The sequence below is a fragment of the Mastigoproctus giganteus genome, chromosome 13 (genome assembly GCF_048544385.1).
Source record: "Mastigoproctus giganteus isolate SK-2022 chromosome 13, ASM4854438v1, whole genome shotgun sequence".
NCBI lineage: Eukaryota > Metazoa > Arthropoda > Arachnida > Uropygi > Thelyphonidae > Mastigoproctus > Mastigoproctus giganteus.
The window spans coordinates 2,796,639-2,808,790 of record NC_143587.1 but is presented as its reverse complement, the minus strand read 5'-3'; the positions used below and the strand labels follow the sequence as shown (position 1 = coordinate 2,808,790).

Here is a 12,152-nt window from a genome sequence, read left to right as displayed (position 1 = left end):
TCCGGCGAACTTTTTCTTTGCTTCTCGAAACTATTTGATATTCTGTCATATCCATTAAAGTCATCAAACATCATCGCGGTTCCGATCCTTTCATTAAATACCCGCCGATCTTCTGTAATCGACTTTTCCACCAGGTGCTCCGTTTTCTGATTTCGCGCTAAGGTAGCGCAGCTGTTTTTTTTTTTTTTTTTTTTACATTTTCTTACTGTTTTTCTAATAGGCGCAGTAACCTTTGAGCACGAGCGATTTTCGGACGCGATAGGCTAGCCTCCTCTACGAGAACGCAAACATCCAGCCCCTCGTATAATCGTGGGCTGTGTTCCCTGTCGGCTGTTTCCTTATCAATGGCGGCGGAGGCAGAGAACTGCTTGAGGAAATTTTATTTTTGCGATGAAACCGGAATTTGGAAACAAGTTTCTCCCCGTGATCCACGTTGAATAACTTCCTCGTAATTGTGACGCTCGTTAGGAGAGATGCTTTTTACAGCCATTATATCGCTTTTCCACATCTGATTTGCAACTACCACATCACGTTGAAATCGTTCAATTCAGTGACCTCGATAAGAAGAGTCCGAATGTAATTTCACCGTGCCGTTGCAATCTGACAGTAATTAAGCGTTGAATTAAAAGAAGAGAAAACCACATCGGATCGGAACATCGAGCTAAAAAAAAAAAGTCTAAATTTAACTGCCATCTTTCAGCGGAGCGTAGGAAAAGAATCCGTTCGTCGACGTCAGCGGAAAGTTCCCTCGTTAATAGCCGAAATTCCGAATTTCGCCGGTGCCCATTCTTAAATTCGTTTACCCACTTCGAAGCTCCACTATAAGATGACCAGAAGTCTAAGATTCATTATCTGCTACCAGATAATGAATCTATTATGTTCACCTGCTCCTGATCATGACTGACTGCTGTCTCTTTTTTTTTTTTTTTTTTTTACTTGCCTATTTGTATATGATAAAGGCTTTGTTTTTGTCTGTACGCGGTTGTATGTTTAATCCTGTAGATTTCTCGGGTCGAGCACGCATGTACTCTTGTATATTGTCCATGTGTTCCTAGACCCAAGGTTTCCTGTGGTAATAAACTGATTTTAATAATAACAGACTGGCAGTTTTAACCGCGACCACTTGCATTTATCTTCTTTCGTCTTCTCAACCTCCAACCCATGCACGGTACTAAGTATTATAGGTTCTAATACCTCAGGTGTTTCCGGTTTTCATTAAAAAAAATTCTGTGAAGGTCAGAATGAAAGATATCTTACGGAAATGTCAAGCCAGAGTGTACACCTTTAAGTAAGTATCCCCAGAATGCAACGAGGCTGTGGACGCTTTCCTGATTTTAGATAGATAGATAGATAGAGAGAGAGAGAGAGAGAGAGAGAGAGAGAGAGAGAGAAAGAGAGAGAGAGAGAGAGATTTGTAGCCTTCGGGACTTTTCATCGGTCTGTAAGTTTTCCATTCTATCTTATTCTGACCTGTTAAACTGGCTAAGTTATTATTCATACATTTTGGAATCCTCCTCGTGCTGCATTTTCTTAATGGTATATACGCATTCGAGGCTTCTGTGATAGCTTTAAAGGCATGCCATACGTATATGAACCACTCACTCTCCAGCTAATAAGGCCCGGTAATAGTCATATAGTCGCCTTTCCTGAAATCAAAACCCATATGATTTCCTATAGCAATTGTTATGTCTGCCCTAGTCATTCAGCTTAAACTCCTTGATAACGTCTTGCTAACTAAAGATGGTTTCTATACTGGTAACATTAGGAAATCATCAGGCTCGTGGACGATGGTCAGGTATAGAATATTCTGTCCCCTATTACTTTCCTTAACAGGCTGATACAAATAGCAATCGTCTAATTGATTGAAAAAAATATTCCACACAGGGAGTTACCCTCGCACCTGCTGCAATCAGTTAGGGGCAAACTAAAATTACTCATAATAACACATTCACACTTGCTTGCCCATTCTATCTGCGTGTAGAGACTTTCGTCATACTATTCACAATCTTCCGGTCTTGTAGATCACTCCCACTCTCATTATAACTTTTCTTCCATCTAATTCATATCACATGCATAACTTCTGAATCTGAGAAAATTTTTCTCACGCTCAGGCTGCTTTTTTTAATCCCATCATAACTTAAATCTTCCTATTCTTCCTGAACACATTGTGCATATCATACTGAAACGCAACCCCTAATCCCTGTTGATACCACTAGAACATTGGCATTAGCATTAGCATTAATAGAGGCATATGATGCAAGGAAGCAAGATTATGTAGCATCAGCCAAAAAAAAAAAAAAAAAAAAAAACCCTTCCCTTTTCACTCATCCATTCACTCCAAAAGTTTGGAGTGAATGGATGAAACTGGAAGTTCAGCCATGAATTAATTCATGAATATATGAATTTGTCTAGTTCATCCTTGAATTTATTTAAGATGCCAAATTCCACAACAACAGATAGAAGTTTGTTCCAGCAATGAACCACCCACTGGCTAAAGGCAAACTTTCGCACATCTATTCTACAACTGTCTTTCCTCAATTTGAATTTATGACCCATCAGGTGCGGAATCTGAGCAAGAGAAAGAATCCCATCCCATCAACATTGAGCTTGCTCAAACCATTCAAGGCTTTATACACCTCAATCAGATTACATCGCAGGTGCCTAGTCTCCAGACGCTGCAATTTGCAGAACTTAAGCCTTTCTTGGTATGAGCAGTCCTTTGTTCCGCTCACTAATATCGGTGCTCTTTTCTGTACTTGTTCTAGTAGCTCTACATTCTTCCTAAAATGAGGTTAGATGCTAATGCGCCATAAAACTCCTAATAACCAACCAACTAATAACCAGTACTCAAGGTGTGGCCTGGCTATTGCCTTATACAAGGAGATAATCAGCTCCTTATCCCTGCTAGCAAAATTCCTGTATTTTATTATTATTATTATTATTATTATTATTATCAGTTTATTTAACAAACACCCCTGTACAGAAATTTCCTAGGAGGGTGGCGCATACATACATCACTTATTAGAGTGTAACATAGGATTAAATATCAGGAAATACATAAGATATATACACATAGAGGAAGAATTACATACAGACATCATGCATTCACAGAAAAATTACAAAACAATATATGTACATAGAAAAATTACAAAACAATGTACATACATAGGAAAATGACATCGTCATTTACACTATGAATTGGTCCTCATTTTTTATTCTCTGAACAAAAGGAATACCCTCAGGCCTATAAGAATCTTTTGGAATATAATATATCGTTCATTTAAGATTTTTATCAGTTCGAGGGCACTTGAAGTCTCTCTTCAATTACTTTCTTCATCATATCTGTAGTTTCGTATACAGATCCGCTGCAATGAGCTTCCTGTAAGTTTTCTCGTGGCAGTACCTGTCCGGGTCTATTTTGAGGTCTCTAACCAGCTCCAGAGTATTGGCAGGAAACATCCGCTTTAATCCGTCCGTGTGGTGGAGAGCGCTTCGGAGACTATGAGGGTTGTGGAGGCGGGCTCCAGGGCGGGGCCTAACTACAAGATTTTCAATTTGAGGGGCATCTAAACTCCCAGTGAGAAGTTGTGCTAGAGTGCAGATGTTACGTATTGTGATCATCTGAATCCACGGAGCTGTGTTCAAGTTTGCGTACAGTATGGATTTCGAAATTGTGAAGGGCTTCCCGGCGATCCTATTTAACCACCGGAGCAACCAGTATTCCAGGCTGAGAAATTTCCTGATGTAAGTATTTGGAGCAGAGGACCAAATTGTCGAAGCATATAAGGATACAGGAACGATATATCTTTGGATATTTCATTGACAAGATTCCATGAGCTACTTTTGAAGCCTGTCGGCACTGTTCAGGAAACTTAATATCTGACTGCACAATTACCCCCAGGTATTTTTCATTCTCCACTACCCTGAGTGTAGTCCCGTCCAATTGGTATGCTAGGGGTTACTGCTACCATTATGCAGTAATTTGCATTTGTCAATGTTGGGGATTATTTCCTCATTCCATGCAATAATTTGTACAACTTTTCTTAAATTTATTCTTGCTACCCACTTCCACAACACTAGGTGACAATTTATTCAAAGAACTTATTACTCTTTCACGGATTGCAAATTTCTGCATATCTATTCTGCAACCATCCTTTCCCAGTTGCAATTTATGGATCATCTTGTTTCAAAAAAAAAAGTTAATTATGCCATTAGCATTTAGTTTACTTATTCCTTTTAAAGCCATTCCACAGATGCTTATTTTTCAGACAGTGAAATTTACAGAATCCAGTATTTTTGGGTAAAATTATCCTTTTGTGCTCCCGACGAATCTCCTTGCACTTCTTTACGCCCATTCCAACAGACGCTAAAAATACTCTTCCAGACCTTTATGCAATATTAAAGATGCTACCTGACCAATGCCTCGTACAGTGGCATAACATACTTGACCCTACCAGCAACATTCCTATATAATTCCTGAATTTGTTTTTTATTATTCATTTTACTAAGTGGTCCCAGTCTGCTTTACTGGCAACCCTGCCACCTGTTTACAGTGCTGCATGCTGCATATATATAGCCATTCAACTAGTTGATGTAAAAATAGCTTCGATCCATCGATGAGGGTCAGTTAGTTCTCAATGTAATGTCCATGCCACAATACAATACCGTTAAGGTACCTGAAACCATTCAAGTCCGAACATAAGGTTGCGATGGCCATTCAAGTCCGAACATAAGGTTGCGATGACCATTCAAGGATTCAACTGGCACTCGTAGGTCCACCACAAAGATGAAAAATCATTATTAGCCAATTCAGGAAGTATAAGTCTAAGCCGGGAATTGTGGTCATAATGAAAAAGGCAACTTTGCTCTGCACTGTCCCACCAGTGCAGCAGTTAATAGTAAAGAGAAATACCTCAATTTGGCTTTTATTGTCCCTGGAATTACAATAACACCACAGCGCAGGTCATCAATCATGGACTCAACCATAATGCCATCCAGTAGGCTCGTCAGTGTGTCTGTCCCCCTCTATTAGAGCTTCAATTCTCCAATACGAGCCTTCCCGAAATGCGGTCTCCTCAACAACTGCTCTGAATTATCTGATACGACATGCCGTTACTGATACTAATATCATTGTATCACGTCTCAAAAATTGAAGCACTATGCTCCATGCAGGCACCATTAATCTGATGTTGGTAGTATAATATTACAATTCTTCACACCTGAAGCACTATGCTCCACGAATACTGACAAAGAGACATTATGACCTGTAACTCTAGCTGTAGAAATGGCACAGTGAGCCATTTAGGCCATAGGATTATACTCCACAAATACTGACAGACAGGCACAATGAACCTATAATTCCTACTGCAGAATTGGCATAATTGGCCATTTTTGCCGATCGAAATTGTGGAACTCCTAGAAATGGCACAATCGGCCATTTAGATCAAACAAAACAGTATAATTGCACAACAAGCATTGAAGTTATACTTGTAGACCTAACCCAATGAGCCAGGAATGAAAATTCTCTTCGTTTTTTTTTCAGCAGAATAATTCAGTCAGCTAGTGAGGAAGAGGCATCTGGAGAATGCACCTTGAGGTTCTTTATAAGTTATAATATTCACAGGGTAGGCTATCACCTATAACCAGAACGGTAGCACTCATCCTTGTCAACTATAAGAATAATCCTTTCTAATGTAGCACGGCATGTTCTTTTTAACCATCATTCAACATTTTTCTCATGCTCCTCCAACTGCAATAAGGTTCCTCTTCTTCTGAATAGTGGGACTGCAAAGTTCTGAAGTACATAAAAATCTTCTTTTGTGTTAATTAACAGTTGTTCACACCCAGCAGTAAGAGAGCGGAGATGAGGAGTTTCTTCAATTAATTTTCAACTCAAGTCAAAATACTTAATAGATTCATAGAAAAAATGATTCTGATCTTCCGGGAAACTTGGGTTTTTAGGTTTTTCGAAAACTCCTGAAACTCGGATTTTTTCAGCATACAGAAAATCGACCACAGCACATACACAATTTATAGTCAGTATACACGGAGAAATATGGCCTGAGTCTCTGACGCTCCTAAAACCCTACTACAACAACAACAATGCAGTCTTCTAGGAGTCCGCCAGTACATTCTTATTCTGTAATCTTCACTCTGCTGTCCCAAGTTACAAACAAGCTGTATCAGATAAAGCCTGCAATCCAACACTGGCAGTCTAGTCTGCGCAGGAACCGCAGAGTGGAAGTTGCTTTAGCTCGTCTACGCATAGGACACAGTCATCTTACGCATGCATTTCTTCTGAGGACAGATGACTGTCTTATGTGTGAGAATTGTAACACCTTTTCAGCTATTCGTCATATTGTAACTGAGTGGACACGTTTTAGACACGAACGTGATTTATATTTTACCGCTTTTAGTCATCTGACTGAGCCTTATACACTCAGACAGATATTGTCTGACAATGACCGGGTTTTTAGCTTTCTAAAATCAGTAAACCTTTTTACTCGCATTGAAAAATTTACCTTGTTATTGTTACTTCTTTATTGATATATGCCTTATACATTTTATACCTGTTTTTATATCTTGATTTAGTGACCTAATCCATTAGGTCACTGAAAGTTTCACTTTTTTATGACCTGGTTTTGGCGCATTATAGCCTTAGTTGCCAATGCGCCAATAAAACCTAAACAACCAACCAACCAATCAACTCTGATGTGCAAGAGGCCGACCGAGACTTTCAGTGATCTCGTCTGTTTCTTTTCTTTCTAGGAATACAGCGTGCAGCTTACTTTCCGGGAACAATGGAGAGATGAACGTCTGCAGTTCGACGACATTGGAGGCCAAGTCCGGTACCTGACGCTCACTGACCCCGAGAAGATATGGAAACCTGACTTGTTTTTCTCCAATGAAAAAGAAGGCCACTTCCATAACATCATCATGCCTAACGTGTTGCTTCGGATATATCCCAATGGCGACGTTTTATACAGCATAAGGTGAGTCCTTCTCTTTTACTACTTGCAATATTTATACCCACCCCCTTCCACTTGGTTACTTTGGCCTTTGGTGTCGGAGTGTATTTTTTTACCCATCCGCAGGAGTTAGCGAAAATCTTACCAGGTTCTAGCTAGGTATTTGACTGAATAAACTAATTTCAGAGAGTCGGTTTAGTACTGATGAAGAGATGGCAAGCTGCTGCAAGCCCCGATGTCCTGTAGTGTCTTCATTTTGGTCTTCAGGAAACAATAACATTTTCTATCCCGAGTGCCATGCGAATTCGAAGTCAAGCGTTTCCAGTGCGTATTATCTAGAAACTTCTTTTTAATTTATATTGCTCTCTCTCTCTCTCTCTCTCTCTCTCTCTCTCTCTCTCTCTCTCTCTCTCTCTCTCTCTCTCTCTCTCTCTCTCTCTCTCAGCAGTTCATTTGTAAACCAATCTACACTTGGAAGGTCGCATGTAAGATCAGAGAAAGGAAATTCACCCTTCTTTTTTATTACATATATTAATTTCTTTACTAACCGAATAATTCTTCTAACCGTGGCCTACTAGCGGCATTGCTCCTGCCTCCCCTTGGCTGGACCGGAAACCTGGGAGGAAAAATGAGCCTCCCCAATGGCAAAAATGAACTAGCCATTGATTACGGCGACTATCCTGCACTTAAGCAGCCTAGACGCTCATCTAGTACTGTCAGCTTGCTGACCATGAAATTGATTATGACAAAATAAAGTCAAAAAGACTACGTAAGGACACAGTACAACAGGAATGCCCATCATTCCTTATATTACATTCTCTCTCAGACATTTTTATGAGCACTCTGTCTCCATTTCTTAAACAGACATGCTTAGAAAATGTGGCGGGTTCACCAAAAATATTGAGAAGACTCAGATCTAGCGACGTATTGGTTGAAAATGCGAATCGTGCACATTCTGAAACTCACAACATTTGGAGGACTACCGTACTGATCACCCTACATGCAATATTAAACACCTCCAAGGGAAGGGAGTAATGGCAGAGTGGAACCTGATCAATGAACGGAATCTGAACTGGTCCAGGATATGAAAAAATATATATACAATCCAAATGCATCGTGGTCAGGAAAAATGGAGCTCTTATTCCCACATGCAACATTATCATGGCATTCGGTATACTCGTACCTATCTTACCATCTATTGTCAAAGCCGGCTATCTCAACTGCCGAGTACGACCTTTTATTTCGAATACTATAAGATGTTACAAATGCCAAAAATGTGGTCACTAGCAAATGACTTTCCGAGGAGATACAGTCTGTCTAAACTGTGAATAAAAAGCACATATGCAAACAGACTACGATCGTAAAACACCACGCTGTCCAAATTGCAAAGGCGCACACCCAGCCTATTCTAAATCATGTGAACTCTAGAAAATCGGATAAAATCCAGAAGTATAGGGTAGACGGAAAGTTACTTACCTAGAGGCAAATAAGCAAATTATGCTCAATGCACCCAAGAACACATATGCAGCAGCAATGCAAACATATCAATAAATGGCAACACAGACTAAAGTCTCAGTTCTTCCAACAAAATCCATTGCAGATTAGGCCAGATCTATACTTTCATCGTCGATGAAACAGACTCCTAAGGAACAAAAGGTAATATAGGTAAAAGACAGAGCTAATCCAGTCACAATTCCACCAACTGCAAACATAGACAGTAGATGCAAAATTGAAAACTGGTCCACTTCCAACAAAGAAGATAAACAATATCACAGTATTTAACATGGATATCGATAACAGTGTCAACTCAGATGAACCCATTCTAGATCTTCACGCAGATGACATGGACGCTAGTCACCCAATCTTTCCAAGAAGAAAGGACAAGCTTGATCGCCATAAACCGTCTAGGAATAAAAAAGAATCATGTACCAACACCAAATAATGCATCACATCATACAGTGGAACTGTAGAGGACTTTGCAGTAATATTGATGATATCCACGAGTTAATCGGTCGTTATCGCCATCTATAGAGAATTATACAAGGAGCGAGGGAATGATACCAGCAGTGGGGAACATGGATTGCAAACTAGCAACACATACGACATACCCGATATTCTTCCTGATGAGGTAGAACATGCATTGAAGAAAATGAAGAATCGGTAAGCCCCGGGGGAAGATGAAGTTACTTTAGAGTTGTTAAAATTGGGAGGAAGAGGAAGAAGAAGAAAAACTGGCAAGGCTCTTCACAAAGTGCATTAGAAAAGGTGTGATGCCTAAGCAGTGGAATAATGCAATCATAGTTTTGCTGCATAAGAAAGGAGATAAATCAGAAATTGGAAATTATAGACCAATTAGCTTGTTATCCCATACCTACAAGTTGTTCACAAGGGTCATTACTAACAGATTAGAAAGAATACTTGATGAGAATCAACCGAAAGAGCAAGCTAGCTTTAGGACAGGATTCTCAACTATGGATCACCTTCACGTAATATCACAGCTAATGGAGAAAGCAAATGAATATAAAACACCATTATGCCTGGCATTTGTGGATTATGAAAAGGCATTCGACTCCATACAGCATAAGGCAATGTTTCGGGCACTGGAAAGACAAGGTAGATACTCCATATATTATGATTTTGAAGAAAATATATAAGAGTGCTTCATCCTTTATTAGACTAGACAAAGACAGTAGCAAATTTAAAATCGAAAAAGGAGTTCGACAAGGAGACACAATATCTCCGAAGCTGTTTACTGCTGCCCTTGAGGAAGCTTTCAGAAGATTAGACTGGTCGCAGAAAGGAGTCAATGTGAACGGAGAGTACCTAAACCATTTACGATTTGCAGATGACATTGTGGTCATAAGCCACGATCCCAAAGAATTAGAGGAAAATCTTAATCAGTTATGCACAGTTAGTAAGGATTTTGGACTAAAGATGAATATGGCTAAAACAAAAGTAATGATGAACAAGTATGCCACGGAAAGGGAAATAATGATTGAAGGAGCAGTAATTGAAAAGGTGGAGTCATATACTTATCTGGGACAAGTTATTAGCTGTAATAATGATAAATGGCTGGAAGTCAAGAGAAGAATAAATTTTGGATGGATAGCATTCAGGAAATATAGTCACATACTGAAGAGCAATGTCCGAGTTTGTCTGAAACGTAAAATAATGAATCAATGTATACTCCCCACAATGACTTATGGAAGTGAAACTTGGGCACTCACCAAAAGAATGGAAGAGAAGCTAAGAACTACACAGCGAAGAATGGAACGAATTATATTGGGAATCAGACTATTAGATAAGAAGAGAAACACATGGATTAGGCAGCAAACTCAAGTAAAGTACATTCTTATCAAAACTAAAGAACTAAAATGGTCTTGGGCAGGACACATAGCTCGAAGACATGATGACAGATGGACTAAGAAAATAACAGAATGGTACCCAAGAGGAGCTAGAAGAAAACCTGGAAGACAAAGGCGGAGATGGATAGATGAAATTCATGAGTTTTTGAGTAGTAAATGGATGACCAGTGCTCAAAACAGAAGGAACTGGAAAGTTGCTGGAGAAGCCTTCATCCTGTAGTGGATTGAAAATGGCTGATGATGATATCGCCATCTGCTTACAAGAGACAAATTTAACGCTGCATGTCTCTCTCTCATTTAAAAATTATACGCTTTTTCGGCAAAAGAGAACTGTTACAAATAATGGTCACAGAGGGGTAATCATACTCCTAGATTCACGAGTACCTTGCAGACACATTCCTTTAAAAACCTCCATCAAGCTGTTGCTACGCGTATAGTGATTGTATTACTTTGACGTGTGTCTTTGACGTGTGTCTCTATCTTTTAAACCAGTTGGCTAGGTCACTATTTTCTTAATATATACGGATTCAAGGATTCTGTGACTCTTGTTTTAAAGGGATCCCATACGTATATGAACCACTACGTATATGAATGCCCAGTCATCTATATACAATTCATGAACTCGAAGATCTTATTGTGCAGTTGCCAACCCCTATCTATTTATTGGACGACTTCAATGGGCATCATCCATTGTGGAGTTCTCCGAATGCAAATTGACGAGGATAACTCATTGAAATGCTCGTTTACAGACAATTCAAACTTCGCATTCCATAATCTCAGAAAAAGCACATAAAATGGAAATTTTACAAAGCAGATTGGGCAAAGTACACTCGCATATGTCCTTTGATGATCAGATCATTGAAACCTGTCCTATTGACACAGTTACCGGTCACATTACAAAAAAAAAAAAAAAACTGGCAGGCGTATCGATGGTTGATTCCTTTCACACAATCGTTCAATCATTGATGGTTGAACGATTGTGGAATCGCAGTCAACCATCGTAGAACCGTTAATTATTGGTGAAACGAAGAGCGTAAGAGTTCAAAAAAAAAAAAAAAAACATCATGGAATTTGTTTCGCAAACATCCTACCACTGTCAATCTTATAAACTACAAGAGACTTAGAGCCTATACCCGCCAGGTTAAAAAGAAAGTTAAAAGAGACTCTTGGATTCGATTATCCTTACTACTTCTGAACTGGACTGGGCAGGAGCTTTTTACTTCTGCAGAGATTTCGAATGCCCTAGGGACTTTTTGCTCATAGTTGTCTGCCTCGGCAGCATATGATCTGTCATTTCAAAAGATCAAACTTTTAGCCGAAAATCCCAACTGAATTTCAGAACCATATCTTTTTTTACCCTACAATCAACCACTTATGATGTTTGCACTTGAAGAAGCCATGTCTACATCAAAAAAGTGCTGCAGGTCCCGACGGAATATATTACATAATGCTCCAACACTTAGATAATGAATCACTATCCTCGCCACTGACCTTCTATAATCGCATCTTTATTGAACATTCATTCCCCCGTTTCTGGCATCGCTCGTATATACTGGCAGTTTCCAAACCAGGGAAAGATCAGTTTATTCCTCAAAACTATACACCATTTCTCTCACTAGTTTCTTAAGTAAAACCCTAGAAAAAAGTATACATCTTCGACTGACTTGGTGTCTTGATTCCCAAAATATGATCTCTGATAATTGGTTTCAGCAAAAATCGATCATCCCTGGATCTCATGATCAAAGCTGAAACAAACATCAGGAATGCATTTATCCGCAATGAGCATCTCGCCATGGTATGCCGCGACATAGAGAAAGCC

General features: G+C 39.4%; 1 protein-coding gene across 2 annotated transcripts in view; it reads left to right on the top strand.

Moving 5' to 3' along the window:
* LOC150075719 (glutamate-gated chloride channel-like) overlaps nucleotides 1-12,152 on the top strand; it is a 713,240-nt gene that overhangs the window by 637,069 nt on the left and 64,019 nt on the right. For both annotated transcript variants that reach the window (XM_090387634.1, XM_090387633.1), the window contains exon 5: nucleotides 6,769-6,992. In XM_090387634.1, coding sequence (XP_090243760.1) covers nucleotides 6,769-6,992 — 224 coding nt within the window. The remainder of the gene's footprint in view (nucleotides 1-6,768; nucleotides 6,993-12,152) is intronic.